This window comes from Littorina saxatilis, linkage group LG6, assembly GCF_037325665.1.
Source record: "Littorina saxatilis isolate snail1 linkage group LG6, US_GU_Lsax_2.0, whole genome shotgun sequence".
Classification (NCBI taxonomy): Eukaryota; Metazoa; Mollusca; class Gastropoda; order Littorinimorpha; family Littorinidae; genus Littorina; species Littorina saxatilis.
In genome coordinates this window covers 52,068,670-52,093,334 of record NC_090250.1, presented here as the reverse complement: position 1 = coordinate 52,093,334, position 24,665 = coordinate 52,068,670, and the positions used below count along the sequence as shown (strand labels likewise).

At 40.9% G+C, this 24,665-nt stretch overlaps 1 protein-coding gene across 1 annotated transcript in view; it reads left to right on the top strand.

Moving 5' to 3' along the window:
- LOC138969514 (arf-GAP with Rho-GAP domain, ANK repeat and PH domain-containing protein 1-like) overlaps window positions 1-24,665 on the top strand; it is a 134,973-nt gene that overhangs the window by 52,927 nt on the left and 57,381 nt on the right. Inside the window, exons 7-19 of the mRNA XM_070342329.1 lie at window positions 2,137-2,183; window positions 3,312-3,365; window positions 4,791-4,877; window positions 6,270-6,376; window positions 9,127-9,211; window positions 15,205-15,265; window positions 16,160-16,213; window positions 19,328-19,413; window positions 20,586-20,768; window positions 21,411-21,479; window positions 22,364-22,397; window positions 23,168-23,208; window positions 23,507-23,534. Of these exons, the coding sequence (XP_070198430.1) occupies window positions 2,137-2,183; window positions 3,312-3,365; window positions 4,791-4,877; window positions 6,270-6,376; window positions 9,127-9,211; window positions 15,205-15,265; window positions 16,160-16,213; window positions 19,328-19,413; window positions 20,586-20,768; window positions 21,411-21,479; window positions 22,364-22,397; window positions 23,168-23,208; window positions 23,507-23,534 (936 nt within the window). The remainder of the gene's footprint in view (window positions 1-2,136; window positions 2,184-3,311; window positions 3,366-4,790; window positions 4,878-6,269; window positions 6,377-9,126; window positions 9,212-15,204; window positions 15,266-16,159; window positions 16,214-19,327; window positions 19,414-20,585; window positions 20,769-21,410; window positions 21,480-22,363; window positions 22,398-23,167; window positions 23,209-23,506; window positions 23,535-24,665) is intronic.

Genomic DNA, 24,665 nt, shown 5'->3' with positions numbered 1-24,665 from the left:
TGATTTGTGCGTATCTCACGCATTTGAAAACTCCTTGATGAGTTTTTCCTTCAATTTGCAGCAGTTATGGTGAGCCGTATTTTCTCCAGTGCTTATCCTGAGTGAAAGCACCGCATTCCCTTGGTTATTCAAATTTTAAGCTGTGTTCTGTGATTCTTGCATCTTTGGCCATGAAAACACATCTTTTACAAACGGTTGTTCACACAGTATGCAAAAAATATTGCTCCGGGGTGCATTTCTTCCGCATTGTTGGGTATGCCTTAAGCATTTGTTTTTGTAATGGTCATGTTAACCACCACAGATCTGTTACAACTTACATGCGATAAGAACACTCTTCCATGTAGACACATACCAAAAGAATCTGACTGCGTCCTTTGCAGATTGGTATTTTTTGCCGAACTGACTTTTTAGTTTGATGTAGGTTTTGGTTACGATTAATTCAACAAAAAACTCTGCACGGAGAGCAGCATGGCTGTTGACTGTTTCAATCTGTGCAGGGGAAAAAAGCTTTTAACACTTTCTACCCCACCTATGTTGACCAAGGTTTTTTGACTCACATGCGAAGCAAAAGTGAGTCTATGTACTCACCCGAGTCGTCCGTCCGTCCGTCCGTCCGGCCGTCCGGCCGTCCGGAAAACTTTAACGTTGAATATTTCTTGGACACTATTCAGTCTATCAGTACCAAATTTGGCAAGATGGTGTATGATGACAAGGCCCCAAAAAACATACATAGCATCTTGACCTTGCTTCAAGGTCAAGGTCGCAGGGGCCATAAATGTTGTCTAAAAAACAGCTATTTTTCACATTTTTCCCATTTTCTCTGAAGTTTTTGAGATTGAATACCTCACCTATATATGATATATAGGGCAAAGTAAGCCCCATCTTTTGATACCAGTTTGGTTTACCTTGCTTCAAGGTCAAGGTCACAGGAGCTCTTCAAAGTTGGATTGTATACATATTTTGAAGTGACCTTGACCCTGAACTATGGAAGATAACTGTTTCAAACTTAAAAATGATGTGGGGCACATGTTATGCTTTCATCATGAGACACATTTGGTCCCATATGATCAAGGTCAAGGTCACTTTGACCCTTATGAAATGTGACCAAAATAAGGTAGTGAACCACTAAAAGTGACCATATCTCATGGTAGAAAGAGCCAATAAGCACCATTGTACTTCCTATGTCTTGAATTAACAGCTTTGTGTTGCATGACCTTGGATGACCTTGACCTTGGGTCAAGGTCACATGTATTTTGGTAGGAAAAATGTGTAAAGCAGAAGGTCAAGCATGTGAGTCGTATGGGCTTTGCCCTTCTTGTTTTAGTCGAGACCAGCTGTGCTGCAGCAGCTCACTCAGAATAGTAGTAACTGTGTATCAACACGCTGGAATGCAGGCGTTGGATCCACGTTACAGGGAGCGACTGAATTAAGCTAACAGTCTGAGCTGATATATCCGTACCTGGTCAGATATAGCCATATGTGTGGGTACGGATATATCCGTACCTGGTAGACAATGAGTTAACACATCTGTGGTTGTGTACATGATTGTTTACGCGGGACGGAAAGGTGTACTCTTTTACTGCTTGACTGAATTGTTTATGTGTATGTTCTGTATTGTTAAAAGTGTGTATATGTGTTGTAGATGCAGTCAGGGTATGTACGCTGCACTGCACGTCATAAGACTAGTCTTGTACCTGAGTTGAGGATACCAGATGACTAATTATTCACACACACACACACACACACAATCTTTAAAATTAGGGGGAAGTACTTTGTTTATATAGCATGACTTCCCTTCTTTGTCTCTGTTATTCTAGTGAGAAAATATCCAGCGATATTTCTCCGTAGGCCTAAAGTTCGGCCATAACCTAGGCAAAATAACAGAGCCTCGAGTGACGTCATCATATTCATTGACCCAGTCTCGACAAAATATCACCCGATACCATGGATGGACGGAGCTGTAACTTATACTTATTGATTGTTCTATTGTGGTTACAGAAAAAGTGTTCAGTGAAGATTTGCCAATTAGGCCATACATTAATAAGTTGGGTTGTTTTTCCTTGCAAGTTCGAATTTATTGTGCAAGTCAGTTGTTGTGAATGTTTGTCTAAAAGAGCTGTGTTTGCTTTTCCCCAGATGACTGTTGTACATGGACCAGCACTTTGATGGCAGCCATCTTGGAGGTGAGGAAGGTGACCTGGTTTTCTCTGGCCTTAGTTTCTTGCTTAGCTAAACGACGAGGAACACAGGTGAAACAAACCAAGAGGCAAGATGTATCTCCTTGACCCTTTCTTCCAGAGGGAACTAGCTAACAGCTTGAATGCCTTTGTTTTGCCTGTTAGGGCTAAGAAGGTTTACTTGTTCACTTTTTTAACTGAATTTTAAACCTCACGCCTGGGAATGGTACGCCTTTCGTCGTAAATACGACAAAGTCCTTTTCTAATTGTGTAAAAAAGAGAGCCTCCGTGTGCCCTTAAAAATGCTTAAAACGCAACATTTTACCGTCAGTACGCCCAATTGCCCAAACCACTTTTACTCATTCCCAGGCCTGAAACCTCTGTCAGATGTTGGTTCTTGGATAATCTGTTTAGTAATTGGTGAAATAAAGTGATCTAATGAGTGTTCACGCTCGTATTAAGTACATAGATAAAGTGGGGTTTTTTTATTTTTATTTTAGAAAGAAACCTATTTTTTACGTGTACATGTAGAACTAGAAGTTATGTCTGTGCAGCTGTTTCGAAGTATACTTTCACAACACCCCCCTGTTTTACATGTAGAACTAGAAGTTATGGCTGTGCAGCTGTTCCGAAGTATACTTTCACAACACCCCCCTGTTTTACATGTAGAACTAGAAGTTATGTCTGTGCAGCTGCTCCGAAGTATACTTTCACCACACACCCCTGTTTTACATGTAGAACTAGAAGTTATGGCTGTGCAGCTGTTCCGAAGTTTACTTTCACAACACCCCCTTGTTTTACATGTAGAACTAGAAGTTATGGCTGTGCAGCTGTTCCGAAGTATACTTTCACCACACCCCCCTGTTTTACATGTAGAACTAGAAGTTATGGCTGTGCAGCTGTTCCGAAGTTTACTTTCACAACACCCCCTTGTTTAACATGTAGAACTAGAAGTTATGGCTGGGCAGCTGTTCCGAAGTTTACTTTCACAACACCCCCTTGTTTAACATGTAGAACTAGAAGTTATGGCTGTGCAGCTGTTCCGAAGTATACGTTCACAACACCCCCCTGTTTTGGTTTTGTTTTTGCTTTTTTTCTCTCCATTTATTCATCGTTTTAAATTTATTTTGACAGAACAACAATGACCAGACAGCGGATGAGATGGAAAATGGCCAACCTGACAAAGAGGTGATTTTGAACTCTTTTACTTTTAATTTTATTGTAAGCTTTTATGTTGAAAACAAGTATCAGAATAATGAAAAAATTCAAGTGTTTCCATTGTACAGAAGTACAGACTGGTACCTGTTGTTAAAGGTCCCTCCATCGGAGACCCCCCCATAATAAATAAAAACCATTTTATGTTGAAAATCAAAAAACAAGAAAGGTAGGTTGTTGGAACGTTTGTTATTGACAAAACAATACATTCACAAATATATCGACCCAACAGTCTTTTAAGTGCACAGACAAACAATTAATAACGAAAACTTATCTGGCTGATTATATTTAGTCAAGTTTTGACTAAATATTTTAACGTAGAGGGGGGAATCGAGACGAGGGTCGTGGTGTATGTGTGTGTGTGTGTCTGTCTGTCTGTCTGTCTGTGTGTGTGTGTAGAGCGATTCAGACTAAACTACTGGACCGATCTTTATGAAATTTGACATGAGAGTTCCTGGGTATGAAATCCCCATACGTTTTTTTCATTTTTTCAATAAATGTCTTTGATGACGTCATATCCGGCTTTTCGTGAAAGTTGAGGCGGCACTGTCACGCTCTCATTTTTCAACCAAATTGGTTGAAATTTTGGTCAAGTAATCTTCGACGAAGGCCAGGGTTTGGTATTGCATTTCAGCTTGGTGGCTTAAAAACTAATGAGTGAGTTTGGTCATTAAAAATCTGAAAATTGTAAAAAAATTATTTTTTTTATAAAACGATCCAAATTTACGTACATCTTATTCTTTATCATTTTCTGATTCCAAAAATATATAAATATGTTATATTAAGATTAAAAACAAGCTCTGAAAATTAAAAATATAAAAATTATTATCAAAATTAAATTGTCCAAATCAATTTAAAAACACCTTCATCTTCTTCCTTGTCGGTTCCTGATTCCAAAAACATATAGATATGATATGTTTGGATTAAAAACACGCTCAGAAAGTTAAAACGAAAGAGAGGTACAGAAAAGCGTGCTATCCTTCTCAGCGCAAGTACTACCCCGCTCTTCTTGTCAATTTCACTGCCTTTGCCGTGCGCGGTGGACTGACGATGCTACGAGTATACGGTCTTGCTGCGTTGCATTGCGTTCAGTTTCATTCTGTGAGTTCGACAGCTACTTGACTAAATGTTGTATTTTCGCCTTACGCGACTTGTTTTTTTCTTCCGCCTGCCACGAAGCCGCATTTGATGTTGTTTATTTTAAATGTTTAATAAGAATCCTTGTTTTATTCATGGAAAATTGAATTTGTTTAAATTTGTTTGTTAATTCGTTTCAAGAGTGAGTTTTTATGTATTATGGTAACAATTGGTGTACAACTTTTTTCCCTGTCAGAATTGTATGTTTCGTTATCAAGGCTTAATTGATCAAGAAGCTAATATTTCATAATTGTCTTGCAGGGCTTCATTGTCTTTGAGAACAACACGAAGAAGAAGTTCTATGTTGCCATCTGGGGCAAAACCTTGTGTTATTACGACAGTTTTGAGGTGAGTCAGCTTGCTACTTGGTTTTTACCATGAAAAACAAGCTATTTTATTTCCTCCACAACTGTATTTACCTGGTTGAAAAATATGCATTTTTACGATTTTTGTATCATGTCAAAGTGACACGTTTGCCTACAATCACGACTCGCTTGACCCCTACCCCGTATAACACAGTTTATGAAAAAACAAAACAATAAAACGATTAGATAATATTCACCAATTGTACAGCCAGTAAAATATCCTCCACGAATCTGTCTTCCTTTTTTATGTACCTTATCTGGTTCATAGTGTACGACAATTTGAAAATGACGAAAAATCACTTGCAACAGTGGGCGCGAATGAGTTGCCTTTCTTTCGCCGGGTACTGTACAGTCTTTCAGCTGTGTAGAAATCTGCCATAACAAGGCAGTCGTTTATAATAATAATAATAATAACGGGCATTTATAAAGCGCCTTATCAGAAGTTCAAAGCGCGTGACAACAATACATGTATACAAAAATCATACAATCACTGTCAGATTCAAACAACACATCATGCACATCTCACATCCCCAGACTCTATACTAAGGAACTATCCGTAATGTTGTTGGAACAAGTGAGTTTTCAAATTGGACTTAAAAGATGAAATGGATGGAGAGTGACGTAATTGAAAGGGGAGTGAATTCCATAACTGAGGTCCATAATACGAAAACGTGCGGAAACCATGAGCCTTGCGTTTAAAGCGACCTAGACGGAGAAGTCGAGCATCATCAGAAGAACGAAGGGTGCGAGAGGGAGTGTAGAGGGAGACCAGTTCAGAAAGATAGGCAGGTCAGTCTTGGAAGATGAGTACCTTTTGGTGCTTTACTTGATCCATCATCGGAAGGTACACCGCCCTGATATGGCCCTTCGTGGTCGGCTGGGCGTTAAGCAAACAAACAAACAAATCGGAAGGTACAAATTTGATTGATGTAAATGCTGGTCTTTGCTCCTTTGTTACTGTTGTTGTAGTACAGGTTATAATGTGTTGACATTTGTTATTGTTGTTGTAGTACAGGTTATAATGTGTTGACATTTGTTATTGTTGTTGTAGTACAGGTTATAATGTGTTGACATTTGTTATTGTTGTTGTAGTACAGGTTATAATGTGTTGACATTTGTTATTGTTGTTGTAGTACAGGTTATAATGTGTTGACATTTGTTATTGTTGTTGTAGTACAGGTTATAATGTGTTGACATTTGTTATTGTTGTTGTAGTACAGGTTATAATGTGTTGACATTTGTTATTGTTGTTGTAGTACAGGTTATAATGTGTTGACATTTGTTATTGTTGTTGTAGTACAGGTTATAATGTGTTGACATTTGTTATTGTTGTTGTAGTACAGGTTATAATGTGTTGACATTTGTTTCGTGGCAGGACTTCCAAATGCGCTGCCCAGTGCATGAGATAGACATGAAGCTGTCCTCTGTCAAAGACAAGAAGAAGAACCGTCTGCAGTTGTCAACACACTATGCACACTTCTTGTAAGTTAACTTCTTTGTATGGTTTGTGAACCTACTGTATTTGACGGACTACAAGCCGCGACTTTATTTTTAAAAAAATCGCATTGCGGCTTATAAAAAGATGCGGCTAAAACGTTACCTAAACTTGAATAGCATTCACCTAATGAAAGTCGCCGTGGATTTTCATTTCGCTCGATTAGCTATTACCGGTACTTTATTAGCTCTCTACTCAAGACTCGGCGCTTTTCTCTTTCTTTGCGAATCTTCGTTTATCAACAAGTCGTCGTGACAAGATAGCGTACAGAGAAACACCGATTTCGTTTTTTTGTGTCTCGCGATAGTTGGAGGAGCGAGAGCCGCCATGTTGTGTTTTCGTCTGCTTGAAATGTGCGCTAAAGTCGTAAATCATCCCAAGAAAGCTTATTCCGGGCGGGACTACATGTGTGTGTTGGTTACAAATTGTGTATGTGATATTTTTCTTCAAACTTTTTCACTTTTCTCCTTTGTTTCACTTGTTTATTCTCGGAGCCGATTTCGCCAAATACCGTACTTTCGTTTGCCTGGTTGTTTTGATTGATTGACACGATCTGATTATATTTTTCGACGGCGGCTAATAGAGTGACGCGGCCTATACGTGGCTCGCCCCAATTTTTTTGTTAAAAGTCGGGGGTGCCGGTGCGGCTTTTAAAACGGTGCGTCTTGTAATCCGTCAAATACGGTACTTGTTCGGTAAAGCTTTGTAAGGTTGAAGAGTTTTTGTCAAAAGAGAATTCTAAATTTGAAGAAAAAAAGTAAAACGACACCCAAGTGCTACGTTTGTGTTTCAACCTGAACGAGAATTTTAAACAGAATTTGTGTTGGGTTTCTTGTCTTAAAACTGCTATTTGGTTGGTTGGCTGGTATCTTTGTTGATTGAAAATCTGAGAGAAAGGGAAGGGATTAAGGTTGAATGGTCTTTACTAATTAACTTGAGGCCCACATTGTTTTATATAATGGTTTGTGTGGAAAGCATAGAATGGCTGGATTGGACTTAATGTTCATTTTCGAATGAAATAAAGCATATACCAGGGCCATGGTTTGCAAGCTTGGAAGTTTGAGTGATGAATTTCTGCAAGAGATTTTGCAAATTTGCATGCAGGGCCGCTTTTGTTTTGTTGTAATGTTAAAAGACGGAGAATGTAAAAAGACGGAGAATGTTAAAAGACGGAGAATGTAAAAACTTATGAGTCGGGAAAGGGACGTGAAAATGAATAAGGATTAAATTACATATCTTATCCCAACTCACATACAGCATTAAATTACATATCTTATCCCAACTCACATACAGCATTAAATTACATATCTTATCCCAACTCACATATAGCATTAAATTACATATCTTATCCCAACTCACATACAGCATTAAATTACATATCTTATCCCAACTCACATACAGCATTAAATTACATATCTTATCCCAACTCACATACAGCATTAAATTACATATCTTATCCCAACTCACATACAGCATTAAATTACATATCTTATCCCAACTCACATACAGCATTAAATTACATATCTTATCCCAACTCACATACAGCATTAAATTACATATCTTATCCCAACTCACATACAGCATTAAATTACATATCTTATCCCAACTCACATACAGCATTAAATTACATATCTTATCCCAACTCACATACAGCATTAAATTACATATCTTATCCCAACTCACATACAGCATTAAATTACATATCTTATCCCAACTCACATACAGCATTAAATTACATATCTTATCCCAACTCACATACAGCATTAAATTACATATCTTATCCCAACTCACATACAGCATTAAATTACATATCTTATCCCAACTCACATACAGCATTAAATTACATATCTTATCCCAACTCACATACAGCATTAAATTACATATCTTATCCCAACTCACATACAGCATTAAATTACATATCTTATCCCAACTCACATACAGCATTAAATTACATATCTTATCCCAACTCACATACAGCATTAAAGCCATATGTACTCGATGACTATACACGCTAATTGCTTTACCAACAGCTGGAGACATGCTAAATTAAGTTCCCTGCAAAATATTGTGGTCTAGGACCCCTTCAATGTTGAGATATGTTAATTTTCATTTTGATCTGGATCGTCCTATTTATAGATTTGCCAACAGAGGTAGCGTTGACGCAAGGGAAATAACTCCGCGTCTTTGTTTACATCCAAAGTTTTTGAGACTCTAAAACAAGCTGTAATGCATGTATATAGTCCGCGCATGGCGACATATCGTCATTACATGGTCTTATGGTGCGTTTGACATCGATTATGGGCAAACTACACTTTGTAAACACGGGAGCGCGTACATATGCCTTTAAATTACATATCTTATCCCAACTCACATACAGCATTAAATTACATATCTTATCCCAACTCACATACAGCATTAAATTACATATCTTATCCCAACTCACATACAGCATTAAATTACATATCTTATCCCAACTCACATACAGCATTAAATTACATATCTTATCCCAACTCACATACAGCATTAAATTACATATCTTATCCCAACTCACATACAGCAATTTACCTCAGTCTAAGTGCTAAAACACTGAACTACGCTTCACCCTAGTGCGGGGAAGAAACCCTGAAAAAACAAAGGCCTTGACCGGGTGAGAGGTAAATTGCTATATGTGAGAAAGGTAAGTATATTAATCAAATCAAAATTTATTCTTAAAAATTTTGATTTTGTTGTGTTGCAGCCTGGTGTTGGACAGCCAGCAAGAGGCACAGTCGTGGAGAATGGCCATTGAGGATGCTATCGCTGAGGGGTTGGCTGATGACAGTGTAAGGATCTTCCTTATTCCCACGCTCACAACGCTAGCTTTCTTTTCTGCATGGATGCACATAACACATCATTTTACTCTTTCTAACATCTCTTGATCTGTTTGTGCAGGAAGTGTGGGAATCAGTCTCGAAATAAAATGTTACTGCTATAACCTAGCATTGATGGTACTTGCAAGTACTAACAGGGCTTTGTTCTTATGCAGGTTTAATTCTTCATGTTTGGATATGAGCATGTACGATTGCACCAGTACTAAGCAATTTAAAATCCTAAAAAGCATATATTCTGCACATCAATGTATATATAATATACTGTGCATTTTCTGATTAAAGATATTCTGACTGTCCTAAGCTAATCTGCCCAGTTATTCATTACTTAATTTTTGTCATGCAAGATGAAAAGCATTTTAAGCAAGTATTTTATATTGCTGTTGCACTTTGAAGATACATTCCTTCACTCGTGAGATGCGCATACCAGTACTTAACGGTCTAAGTTTATACCAGTACTTAACGGTCTAAGTTTATACCAGTACTTAACGGTCTAAGTTTATACCAGTACTTAACGGTCTAAGTTTATACCAGTACTTAACGGTCTAAGTTTATACCAGTACTTAACGGTCTAAGTTTATACCAGTACTTAATGGTCTAAGTTTATACCAGTACTTAACGGTCTAAGTTTATACCAGTACTTAACGGTCTAAGTTTATACCAGTACTTAACGGTCTAAGTTTATCTTTCCCTCATTGTGTACATTAAAGGAACTTTCCATATCAACTGCTTAATAATTAAGTTAATTTGTCTTGGTCAGTTTTACTGTGTACATTGAGAAGAACTACTCTTACCATTTTAACTGCCTGATTTGTTTTCCCCAGTCTCACTGTGAACATTGGGGTTTAAATTATCTGTACTGAGGTGGATGGGAAAGCAGGACAACGATCCTAGCACAATGTCAGCTTGATGATTACTAATGATGGGTTTGTTGTGAAGAAAAGGTGATTAACAATGTCAGCTTGATGATTACTAAGGCCCCCCCAAAAAATAGGTCTGTTTACGGTAACATAGGGTGAAAAAATAGGGTCGGTAGGTCGGCTTTTTTTTCCATTTTTTTTTTCTCCATTTTTTTTCTTTTTCTTTTCTCTCTATGATGTTTCACAGTTCATTTCTTCTCATCAATCCCTGTTTTTGCCCAACATAACTATAAACAATACTTTGAGCTTACCTCCCTTCTGTCGTCTGCTGTTTGAGCGCAAACAGCTCTATTTTGGATGCGTTTTTTTTTTTCAGACGATCCAAAAAAAAAATTAGGGTCGGGCCTAAAAACTAGGGTCGGTCGGGTTACCGTAAACAGACCTATTTTTTTTTGTGCCTAATGATGGGTTTGTTGTGAAGAAAAGGTGATTAACAATGTCCTCTTGGTTTTCCCTCTGCATGCAGCAAGGCACTCAGTTTGGTTCTCGTTCGGTAGGTGAGACTTGCTGTTCAGCCTGCGTTACCTCAACTAATGCTTCTGCAGGCACTTGGTGTAGTTCTTTTAGATCTCTTCCATTTCTCTTTCAAGGTACCATCATACAGGACCATGTTCAACGCCGCTGATCCATCCTGGCTGTCACGTGGAATAAGAGTAGCTTTCACTTGGACACATACCAAAACCTGTAGCATTGTCTCCTAACAAAAGTGATAAGAGTTGTCCGTCCCTGACATAGCCCGCGGCGCTGTCGGCGGGTAGTTCCGGTTGTTTTATTTACATCCAAAATGGCTGAACGAGAGAAGAAGATTAGTGGTGGAGGGAAATGTTACTGTATCTGCTGTTTAAACTACGCGGGTAAAGAAGTTGAAGGGCGGATTGTCATGCGGTTCCATTTTGCAAACACAAACCGGAACTACCTGCCGTTCCAGGGGCGCAACTCTGTCCGACTATCGCATTAGTTTCGAGACAGTGCTATAGCATGCTGTATTCTGTGCAGATTGGTCTTTTTATTTTTAATGAATTAATTGAGCAGATTGACACTGGTGTCACTTTTGAAATGAATTCAACAACAAAAAGGCCACTCTGCACTTGAAGCAGCCAGGCTGTGGAGTTGGACATGTGTTTAAGGCAATGAGCGGCAGTCAAATTAAACTTGGAGAATACGTGGAATAACCTAGTTTTCTGGGTAGTTATTGAAGAGACTTATACAAATAAATGGAAAAAATGTAAATACTAATGGACACGGACTGCCGTTGCTATGGAAACAGCCGCCACATTGGATTTCTAGGAAACGGTTTTACAGAGACATCATACATCAGACATGCATAATATTTGGCACAAGGATACACATGACTTGTATCTGCAATCATATAGAACGATATTTTGACTAAAGACTACAGTTGAATTTAAATTAATTTTTGTAATAAGGATCAATGAATTTTTAACTGCATATTCATTAATCTTTATTTCAAAAATTAATTTGAATTCAACTGTAGTCTTTAGTCAAAATATTGTTCTACATGATTGTAGATAAAAGTCTTGTGTATCTTTGTGCCAAATATTAAGCATTTTTGATGGATGATGTTGCAGTAAAATCGTTTCCTAGAAATCCAATATGGCGCAGTGTATGCCAGTTTCCTTAGCGACGGCAATCTATGTCCTTTAGTTTTCGCAATTTTTTCATTTCTGTATATTAGTCACTTCAATAACTACCCAAAAAACTAAGTTACTCCATGTATTTTCCATGTTTCATTTTGGTCATTCTAGTGCCGCTCATTGCCTTAAGTTGAAGGATGTTCATATCCCATGTAAACAGCCTGAACAGATCTGTGGCGATGAATATGATCACTGACACAGGAAGGAGTGTACCTTTCAGTTTTGAGCAGCAAAATATTGTCAAAGGGGTGTATTTCATTGTAAGCCTTTCACTGTAACCTATCTGTAGTTTTCTTTTTAATGAGAAATTCCCTGGTTCATTTGCTGCCATGACCACAAACACTTGTTGAAATTCCTGTATTGCTTTATTATTTACTGACAAAAAGTTTGATTGGTTCTGTAGATGAATAATTCATTCAAGCAATTTTTCTGAAATAATTTCTCAGTCAGGATTTGTATGCGCTGTGGAAGAGTTGCGTCGCTGACGCTGTGATCGATAGGGCCAAACAGCTGTGATCGATAGGGCCAAACAGCTGTGATCGATAGGGCCAAACAGCTGTGATCGATAGGGCCAAACAGCTGTGATCGATAGGGCCAAACAGCTGTGATCGATAGGGCCAAACAGTTGTGATCGATAGGGCCAAACAGCTGTGATCGATAGGGTCAAACAGCTGTGATCGATAGGGCCAAACAGTTGTGATCGATAGGGCCAAACAGCTGTGATCGATAGGGCCAAACAGTTGTGATCGATAGGGCCAAACAGCTGTGATCGATAGGGCCAAACAGCTGTGATCGATAGGGCCAAACAGCTGTGATCGATAGGGCCAAACAGCTGTGATCGATAGGGCCAAACAGCTGTGATCGATAGGGCCAAACAGCTGTGATCGATAGGGCCAAACAGCTGTGATCGATAGGGCCAAACAGCGATGATCGATAGGGCCAAACAGCTGTGATCGATAGGGCCAATATCGATAGGGCCAAACAGCTGTGATCGATAGGGCCAAACAGCGAGTGAAGATGAGCAATCGCAGCGAATATTTCTTCTGATTTGGATGTATGCAGTATTGTCTGCTCAATATAATGCCTATAATGTTTGTAAACGGAAATATTTTGGAAAACGTGCACATCGGAGCTCAAATATATTATGGCCAGCAGTGATCTCTTACAGTGTGCTTTGCTTGAGGTCACATTGACTGGGAAAACATGCATGCTCCGTGATTAGTCTGCAGGCCATTGGGAGCTAATCGCGATTCCCATGTGCATAATTTTTAGTAGAAAAGGGCTTGATATAGAGCGAACATTGCATAACATACACATCAGAGATCATTATTTGCTGTGATCACTCGTGTTAATTGATCAGTGATGTGCTATTGGTTGCCTCACTGACAGGGGTGCATGCAACTCTTCCACAGCCAAACCCCGTTAGAGTTATATTTGAACATCCGTCTGTCCGCCAATCAGTCAGGTACCTAATCCATCATTCAATCACCTACCTTAAGAATGATTTGCTGTTGATATAACTTTGAGTGATTCTCAGTTGAGATGCTAATTTAGAGTGTTACGGCTCATTGAACCATAATAGTTTGCATGAATAAGTCTTGCACAGGGATGTAATGTATTGAATGGCTTTTTGAAGTGTTGTAACACACACAGGAAGTGGTTGAACTGTACACCCTTCATGAAATGTACCTTCAAAAAGGAAATTAGGAGGAAAAGATTTTTTCTGTGTTTCTGTTGAGTAAATGTTTTTACTTTTGCTTTACCCTTGCTTGGTAACAGTCTAATACAAATGTACGTTTAACGACACAACATTTTGTGTATTCTAGTGAGTTAAGCCATGGGAGAAGAATGTGTTATTGTGGTTTGCCTGTCTGGATTGTTTATCAATTAGGAAAACAGAAAATGTTGGGCCAACCTGGTAAAGAATATGGTCCATATCATTATTACAAAATTGTCTTACTTATTTATATATTTGTTTATTATTATTTTCACATGCACACATTCATGTATTGATTTATGTTTTTATTTATTTTGCGGGGGTAGAGGCGGCAGCATTATCAATTAAGAAAGAGTGTTTGAAATACATTTGTTCAACTGATATGCCACCCATAACGTAATGTAGTGATCATTACCTGAAAGATAATCAGAAGTATTGAAAGATCAACACCCAACTGAGAACCTGTCCTGGCAACTATACCTCTCCATTACAATCATGCACTTGCCCATAATATGCCCACGCCAAAAGATCCTCGATGAGTTTTTGAGTCACTTGAGAAAAAGTGACTATGTAATCGGTCAGTGTTAGTCTGTCCGGCCGGCCGTCCGGCCGGCCGTCCGTAGACACCACCTTAACGTTGGACTTTTCTCGGAAACTATCAAAGCGATCGGGCTCATATTTTGTTTAGTCGTGACCTCCAATGACCTCTACACTTTAACGATGGTTTCGTTGACCTTTGACCTTTTTCAAGGTCACAGGTCAGCGTCAAAGGAAAAATTAGACATTTTATATCTTTGACAAAGTTCATCGGATGTGATTGAAACTTTGTAGGATTATTCTTTACATCAAAGTATTTACATCTGTAGCCTTTTACGAACGTTATCAGAAAAACAAGGGAGATAACTAGCCTTTTCTGTTCGGCAACACACAACTTAACGTTGGGCTTTTCTCGGAAACTATAAAAGTGACCGGGCTCAAATTTTATGTGAACGTGACTCCCAGTGACCTCTACACTTTGACGTCTGCTTTGGTGACCTTTGACCTTTTTCAAGGTCACAGGTATGTCTTGAATTCTTCAGGTATGCATTGTGTTGTGAATAGCAATTTCTTCCTGTCCATCTGATGCCTCATATAATATTCAGAACTGCGAAAGTGACTCGATCGAGCGTTTGCTCTTCTTGTTTTCTATATAATTAACCTTAATTTCCATAGCAACCACCTACCTATCAATAAATAAAAAAAACTTGGACGGTCCCTTAGGTGGTCAATTTAGAAATGTTAGACTGTAATAGTGTGATGAGGATATTGGTCAGTAAACGCATGTTCACTATTTCTTGAGCACTGCACTGCAAATCAATTAAGTACTTTCTTCCTCATCTTCTTGCTACTAATACAGTGCTACCTGCAGTGTGAAGCCCCCTCTGATGAAACTAGGACACCTTTTATCTATTACATAGTATCTTGACAAATATATACCTGTCACGAAAGGCCACATATGATATTGCAATGTTTGGACATATTCACTGGTCCCAAGGACGTCCTTTCATGGCAGGTAACCCTTCATGAGCGGCATGAACCTTGTAAACTAATCCCTGCGTTGAAGTGTTTGTGGTGAATTCTAGATGTGTGAATATTGTGATTTGTGTACTTGTACAGGTGCTGGAAAAAGTGTACGAAAACGACAGCAACCGCATTTGTGCAGACTGCGAAGATGACAGTAAGTACATATGTTAACTCATTGTCTCCCAGGTACGGATATATCCGTACCAACTCATATAGCTCTATCTGACCTGGTACGGATATCATAATCCGTACACACAGTCACTTTAGTCGCTTCCTGTGATGTCAATCTAACGCCTGCATTCCAGCGTGTTGATACACAGTTTCTACACAGTTACTACAATTCTGAGTGATCTGCTGCAGCACAGCTGGTCTCGGCTAAAAAAAAACTTGGTCAACATAGGTGGAGTAGAAAGTGTTCAATATGTTGATCTGACTTTTTACTTGACATATATACGTGAACGTCACTACGAAAAGTGAAGGGAAAGTCATGCTGCAACAATGTATGGGTGACATATGACTGTTTTTGTGCTAGATTTTGTAAGTGAATTTTTGTAGGCTGTGAATGTAAGTGTGTAAGTGTGTAAGTATCATCTACTGTTCTGACTTTGAAGTTGATGTGCAAGTGAACAAAATTCCTTTTGTTTTTGAAAAGTAAAATGGTACAACGACCTGTGATTAAAATATATTCTTATTTTTTACATAATCTTTAGAATTTTGGAGGTCTTTAAAGTGGGGTCCCACTGTACCCTTGTTTCAAGTGGGGTCCCACTGTACCCTCTGTACAGTGGAACCCCCCTTTTAAGACCTCCAGAAATCTGACAAAGTCACGTCTTAAAGAGCAGGGAGTCTTAAAATGGGGGTAAATGTACAGAGCTTATGACTAGAAAGACTAGGAAACCAGGGTCTTAAAACGGAAGAAGTCTTAAATTGGAGGGTCTTAATCAAAAGGGGGGTTCCACTGTACCAAAGTAGGAAAGTCAAAATTGGATTAAATGCGACCATTGACTTAGTTTAGTATTCACTGATCTGCACTGTTTTCTTGTTGCAGATCCTCACTGGGCCTCCATTAACCTGGGCATTGTTCTGTGTAAAAAGTGTGCTGGTACGTACAGATGTGTATTTTATGAGAATAGAAAAACTTTTCACTTGTATAAGCTCTTAACTCGAGCCTAGGTGCTGAAAACATAAAAGTAGTTACTGTAACTGTCTGGCATCAGTAAATGTTTCCGACGGGCGTGATGGTAAGACGTCGGCCTCCTAATCGGGAGGTCGTGAGTTTGAATCCCGGTAATTTTGGATGATTAATGAGATGAGGATGATTATAATGATGATGGGCTGGTGGGTTAAGGGTGGAGATTTTTCCGATCTCCCAGGTCAACTTATGTGCAGACCTGCTAGTGACTTAACCCCCTTCGTGTGTACACGCAAGCACAAGACCCAGTGCGCACGGAAAAGATCCTGTAACCCATGTCAGAGTTCGGTGGGTTATAGAAACACGAAAATACCCAGCATGCCTCCCCCGAAATCGGCGTATGTTGCCTGAATGGCGGGGTAAAAACGGTCATACACGTAAAAATCCACTCATGCTATAAACATGAGTGAACGTGGGAGTCTAAGCCCATGAACGAAGAAGAAGAAGAAGAAGTAGTGTTTCCATTCATCTCATTTCTAGTGCCATCTCACTAAGTAGGCTGAATATGGACAATACATGTATCCCTTTAACAGTGAATTGAATTGGTGACCATTCTCATCAATAGACGAATGGGGGAAATAACTCTTGGGTTTGTAGGGGTTGTCAAAGAGTGAATACCCTTCTTTTTTAGTGAGACAAACTATCCATCCCTGCTCCAGTCCATGTGTTTCACACCCCTGCTCCGGTCCATGTGTTTCACACCCCTGCTCCAGTCCATGTGTTTCACACCCCTGTTCCAGTCCATGTGTTTCACACCCCTGCTCCAGCTAGTCCATGTGTTTCACACCCCTGCTCCAGTCCATGTGTTTCACACCCCTGCTCCAGTCCATGTGTTTCACACCCCTGCTCCAGTCCATGTGTTTCACACCCCTGCTCCAGTCCATGTGTTTCACACCCCTGCTCCAGTCCATGTGTTTCACACCCCTGCTCCAGTCCATGTGTTTCACACCCCTGCTCCAGTCCATGTGTTTCACACCCCTGCTCCAGTCCATGTGTTTCACACCCCTGCTCCAGTCCATGTGTTTCACACCCCTGCTCCAGTCCATGTGTGTCACACCCCTGCTCCAGTCCATGTGTTTCACACCCCTGCTCCAGTCCATGTGTTTCACACCCCTGCTCCAGTCCATGTGTTTCACATCCCTGCTCCAGTCCATGTGTTTCACATCCCTGCTCCAGTCCATGTGTTTCACACCCCTGCTCCAGTCCATGTGTTTCACACCCCTGCTCCAGTCCATGTGTTTCACACCCCTGCTCCAGTCCATGTGTGTCACACCCCTGCTCCAGTCCATGTGTTTCACACCCCTGCTCCAGTCCATGTGTGTCACACCCCTGCTCCAGTCCATGTGTGTCACACCCCTGCTCCAGTCCATGTGTTTCACACCCCTGCTCCAGTCCATGTGTTTCACACCCCTGCTCCAGTCCATGTGTGTCACACCCCTGCTCCAGTCCATGTGTTTCACACCCCTGCTCCAGTCCATGTGTTTCACACCCCTGCTCCAGTCCATGTGTTTCACACCCCTGCTCCAGTCCATGTGTTTCACACCCCTGCTCCAGTCCATGTGTTTCACACCCCTGCTCCAGTCCATGTGTTTCACACCCCTGCTCCAGTCCATGTGTTTCACACCCCTGCTCCAGTCCATGTGTTTCACACCCCTGCTCCAGTCCATGTGTTTCACACCCCTGCTCCAGTCCATGTGTTTCACACCCCTGCTCCAGTCCATGTGTTTCACACCCCTGCTCCAGTCCATGTGTTTCACACCCCTGCTCCAGTCCATGTGTGTCACACCCCTGCTCCAGTCCATGTGTTTCACACCCCTGCTCCAGTCCATGTGTTTCACACCCCTGCTCCAGTCCATGTGTTTCACACCCCTGCTCCAGTCCATGTGTTTCACACCCCTGCTCCAGTCCATGTGTTTCACACCCCTGCTCCAGTCCATGTGTTTCACACCCCTGCTCCAGTCCATGTGTTTCACACCCCTGCTCCAGTCCATGTGTGTCACACCCCTGCTCCAGTCCATGTGTTTCACACCCCTGCTCCAGTCCATGTGTTTCACACCCCTGCTCCAGTCCATGTGTTTCACACCCCTGCTCCAGTCCATGTGTTTCACACCCCTGCTCCAGTCCATGTGTTTCACACCCCTGCTCCAGTCCATGTGTTTCACACCCCTGCTCCAGTCCATGTGTGTCACACCCCTGCTCCAGTCCATGTGTTTCACACCCCTGCTCCAGTCCATGTGTTTCACACCCCTGCTCCAGTCCATGTGTTTCACACCCCTGCTCCAGTCCATGTGTTTCACACCCCTGCTCCAGTCCATGTGTTTCACACCCCTGCTCCAGTTCATGTGTTTCACACCCCTGCTTTAGTCCATGTTTTTCTGTCCCCAGAACTAGTGTCTATTTGGGACATGACGTGGTTATATGCTAGGCGAAAGTTACATTTTCCCTCGTAACATCATATGCCGGTCACTGGGTAACATTATATGCCGGTCACTGGGTAACATTATATGCCGGTCACTGGGTAACATTATATGCCGGTCACTGGGTAACATTATATGCTGGTCACTGGGTAACATTATATGCTGGTCACTGGGTAACATTATATGCCGGTCACTGGGTAACATTATATGCCGGTCACTGGGTAACATTATATGCCGGTCACTGGGTAACATTATATGCCGGTCACTGGGTAACATCATATGCCGGTCACTGGGTAAGCAAGGGCATTCACTCTTTCACAACCCATACAGACCGGACAAAGCTATTTCTCAACATCGCCTATTAATTAACTGAATTATGTATTCTGGGACCAACTCAATAATTTTGACAGTCATTAACCTACACCTTCATGAGGGAGCTAGGTTGTTGTGTTTTTTTGCAGAGAAGAAAATTATGTGTACATGTACTACTGGCATTGAGGATGACAGAATATGTAGATCTCTTTAATATTTGTGAGTGGATGTGTGTGATGTGTGCTGCGAACCATTTATACAAACATTTCCTATATACTGCACTGTTTCTTGCCAGGTATTCATCGTATGTTTGACTCGTCCATATCCAAAATCCGTTCGCTGAGGATGGATACAAGAGTGTGGACCCCAAGCTTAATTGAGGTAGGTGTCCTTAGTTTCAGCAAGCATGTAGATACATCGCTACATTTAGTAATACAATGGACCACACACACACACCCCCCCACACACACACACACACACCCCACACCCCCCACCCTCCTTCTCTTATAAGATCACCCAAAATTTTAAGAAAATCGGGTCTTACAACTATTGCACAACGGACCGGAACAAACGTTGTCTGCAGGCTGAGCGTATCTTACAACTATTGCACAACAGACCGGAACAAACGTTGCCTGCAGGCTGAGCGTATCTGCGCTCTGCATCAACATATGTGCTCTCTGTACGGACGGTGTCATGAACTGAAAACTCTGCCTGAACAATCCCTCTCAATGCGGTCAATGCGCATGCGCTAACATGGGGAGATTAACCAGGTCGTGAACAACCTCAACCTAACCCTAACCCTTACCCTTACCCTAACCCTAACCCATGGTTCGTTCGGTCAAAGGGTCGCATTTTTTAAGTCCAAGATTGGCACATGCGCATTGACCGCATTGAGAGGGATTGTTCAGCAGAGTATTCAGTTCGTGACAACGGCGCATATGTTTACAGTTGGGTATGGAAATAAATGGCACACCCACACACTAACGGACTCTCCACACTACCAGACTCAGGGTTGTGACTGCCATTGTTACAGAGGGGTGACAAAAGTCATGCATACTGGTCAGCAAACTACAAACTAAAATTTGGAGCGTCGCGCAAAACTTTCCTTCGTCTGAACTAAACAACGGAGCGTCATAAAATCCGACATGGTGACACTACACGTTGTGACCTTGTCCTTCCAGAAGTTTATAACTGTCGTCTCTCAGTTTTTTGCTGCGTGCTTGTGAGGTTATGAACATGACCAGGAAAAGTAAATAGCTGACAGTGAGGTGTATAAACAACTTACTGTACAGGTGAGATAAGCCAAATAATCTCAGTCATGAACAGCTACAAAGTCTGAGAAACCAAGGGAATATTTCTTAACTGTTCAAACAACCCAAGATCGAGAATGAGTCTCAGTGAGAGCTTCAATTGTCATTCATCAAGGTAGACTTGTCGATTATCATTTCAGCAATGCGTCTTTAATAAGCATTGAATGAACATCCGTAAACGGGTGGGTTTTTTTTAAACTGGTTCTGTGATTTTGTTTTTTGTCTGTCTGCCTGCCATTGCAGCTGATGAAAGCCATGGGCAATGGTAATGCGAACATATTCTGGGAGCACGGCCTGTCTCCCAGCGAGAAACCCACCAAAGACTCGCTGGCCGAGGAACGCAAGCAGTTTGCCCAGCTCAAGTACCAAAAGCGAGACTACTCAAAGAAACACCCACACGCTGACAGCAAGAAACGTCTCAATGAGGTGCGTGGTCTATCCTGCTCAATGGAGTGCTTAATGTCAAGAAAGAGTATTTTCTCATGTGTAGTTTTATTATGAAGTACATTTTAACAAGTTCTGGTATGTGCCTTGAAGATTTTGGGAGGAGGGATTTGTCTTTTTTCCCATTTTTACTTAAAAAAAAAAATTGTATCTGTTTTCTTCACCGTGATCAATGTAAAATTGGGAATTGAGTACAAAGCAAATACGTACTTGTGCCACATTTGTTTGTTTGTTTGTTAAAATGCTTAACGCCCAGCCGACCACGAAAGGCCATATCAGGGCGGTGCTGCTTTGACATATAATGTGCGCCACACACAAGACAGAAGTCGCCTACTTGTGCCACATGTTTGTTTGTTCTGACAGTAGTGTGCCAAACAGTAGTGTGCCAAACAGTAGTGTGCCAAACAGTAGTGTGCCAAACAGTAGTGTGCCAAACAGTAGTGTTTGTTTTACTGTGATCTTATCTCTGTCTATGTTTGTTCTGACAGTAGTGTGCCAAACAGTAGTGTTTGTTTTACTGTGATCTTATCTCTGTCTATGTTTGTCCAGACAGTAGTTTGCCAGACATTAGTGTGGGAGACACTGTAGTGTTTGTTTTACTGTGATCTTCTCTCTGTCTGACAGGCTTTGCTTCATGCAGCTGCCGAGGGAGACTTGCAAGAAGCCTTGAGAATTATTTTCTCTGGAGCTGATGTGAGTTAACAGTTAGTGTGTGTGTTGGTGTGTGCAAGTGTGCATGCGTTGTCAGTGTGTTTGGTGTTAAAAATATGTGTGTGTGTGTTACTAGTGTGTTTGCCACTAGTGGGTGTGTGTCACAGTGTGTGTGTGTTACTAGTGTATTTGCCACTAGTGGGTGTGTGTCACCATGTGTGTGTGTGTTACTAGTGTGTTTGCCACTAGTGGGTGTGTGTCACAGTGTGTGTGTGTTACTAGTGTGTTTGCCACTAGTGCATGAGTGTGCAAATGTGTGTAGTATGTGTTTTTGTGTGCATTTGTAGGTGTCTCTACATGTATGCGTATGCATGTATATAAATGCACATGTGTGTATGACAGAGTGGGGGGTGAACGGCACACAGATTCAGAGCAAAACAGGATCACAATGAGTGCAAGAAAAAACAAGCTGTGTAGAGCGATATCACAGCATTCAATCTGTTGGCCAAAACATCAATCAGTACAGTAAAACCTCCCAGTTGCAACCTCCAAAATGTCCAGAATAAAAGGTTGTCAAATAGAGCACAGCTGTACCCAGTGCTTCATTTCTGCTACTTTTGCTGCAGGCTATTTTTAGCACCCAACCTTTCCTCACAGCAGAGATAACACAGCAGCTAGTAGCTCTCTCGGTGCTATGAACTGAGAAGGCCAATCTCCCAGTAAAGCGAGGAAGCAGTTGGGTATAACAGGCAAGCGAGCTTAACAGTGTGCTGGCTGCAGCTGTTGGTAGCCAAACTATTCCCTCTGCTGGGCTATTTCTAAGTCACACTAAAACACAAGCTAGGAACAGCCGTGAGAGGGGTCTTTGTGGGCAATCACATGTTTTGGACAAGCAGCTGTTTTACGACTCCTTTTTTTTCTTTCAGCTGTCTTACAAGGGGGGACCTGAACAGGAAAATGGTAAGTCATGCCTGCATTCATACGGTTTTACAAGCTGTATTTCTTGGGTTACCACCATGCATGTGTAAGTATATTAATCAAATGAAAATTTATTACTAAAATTTTTGATTAAGCATCGCTTCAATTTCAAGTATTCTTATTGGTTGGGCAGATGTATTGTTTTGGATAATTGGTGTTTTGTTTTGTTTCTACACATCGTTTGGATCAGTCTTTTGAATATACTGATGTATACATTCCTTTTGTTTACAGTGATTTTTTGTAGGTTTATACAAATTTGTTGTCTTAAGAACATATATTTGAGACAATGACAAAAGGTGACGTTTTCATGTCAGTATGTCCCAAATGACATCACCAGTACATTTTTCATTCTATCTAATCTGTTTTCGTTCTATTTTTTCTAATAACATGCGTTAACAATTGATTGCCAACTGGAATGGAAGAGCACAAAAAGTGTAACTTGATATGTAGTTTCTCTAGAGGGGAAAACATCTTCCACTTTCATGTCAGTGTGTCCCATGCAACATACATTTGCCAAACAGCTATGTGTAAGTAGATTATTTGTTAGTGGTATAGAAAATATTGATCAACAATCAAAGTCAGTTTTCACATTCATTTTCTACCTATTTCTTATTTGTTTATTCTGTTGGCAATGGTGAAATGTCAGCAATCGTGTGTCATTCGGGACAGTAGACATGACACCTGACCTTTTGTCACTGTCTCATTTGTGATATTTAACGTTTTATCTCATTTTCAAATTCCTTTGTTTACAGCGTACCAGACAGCAAAGCGGCATGGTCAGAGACTTCTGATGGTAAGGCTCCCTTGTAGTACAAACACTTCGATGTCTTTCATTTTGGCAAACACAGTTTTCAGGCAGTTTTGGGATAAAGGATTTGTTTTGCCTGATTTTCATTTGTGAAGTTGTGTGTTGGGTTGGGTGGGGGTGAAACGGGGGAGGGGGGGGGGGGGGGGTCCTGTGTGTTGGAGGTGGAGTGGTTGATAATAATAATACATAATATTTTTAGAGGGCATGTCAATACATTTTTATACAGATTTGGAAACGAGAGTTCATACTGTTTGGAACTAATGGTTGTATTAATTGTGTGCAGGAACTTCTCTATCAGAATGGCGGAGACTGTAAGTATTGACTTTCTGCATTGGATAGGATAATGATAACACTAGAACACTAATCAAGAGATGCAAATATTTTTGGTTGTTTCATGTGTGTGTGTGTGTGTGTGTGTCAGTGTGTGTGTGCCTGCGTGCATGTGTGTGTGTGTGTGTGTGTGTGTGTGTGTGTGTGCCTGCGTGCATGTGTGTGTGCATTCATATATTCAAAAGATGCAAATATTTTTGGTTGTTTCATGTGTGTGTATGTGTGTGCGTGTGTGCATTCATATATTCGTGTGTGCAGGTGTGCACAAAAAGCTTGTTTGAATTGGCCTGAGCTATGGTTGTTGACACCGAGACAATGTTTGAATTGGCCTGAGCTATGGTTGTTGACACCGAGACAATGTTTGAATTGGCCTGAGCTATGGTTGTTGACACCGAGACAATATTTGAATTGGCCTGAGCTATGGTTGTTGACACCGAGACAATGTTTGAATTGGCCTGAGCTATGGTTGTTGACACCGAGACAATATTTGAATTGGCCTGAGCTATGGTTGTTGACACCGAGACAATGTTTGAATTGGTCTGAGCTATGATTGTTGACACCGAGACAATGTTTGAATTGGCCTGAGCTATGGTTGTTGACACCGAGACAATGTTTGAATTGGCCTGAGCTATGGTTGTTGACACCGAGACAATGTTTGAATTGGCCTGAGCTATGGTTGTTGACACCGAGACAATGTTTGAATTGGCCTGAGCTATGGTTGTTGACACCGAGACAATGTTTGAATTGGCCTGAGCTATGGTTGTTGACACCGAGACAATGTTTGAATTGGCCTGAGCTATGGTTGTTGACACCGAGACAATGTTTGAATTGGCCTGAGCTATGGTTGTTGACACCGAGACAATGTTTGAATTGGCCTGAGCTATGGTTGTTGACACCGAGACAATGTTTGAATTGGCCTGAGCTATGGTTGTTGACACCGAGACAATGTTTGAATGGGCCTGAGCTATGGTTGTTGACACCGAGACAATGTTTGAATTGGCCTGAGCTATGGTTGTTGACACCGAGACAATGTTTGAATGGGCCTGAGCTATGGTTGTTGACAACGAGACAATATTTGAATGAATGAATACAGGAACACTTTATAGTCTTCT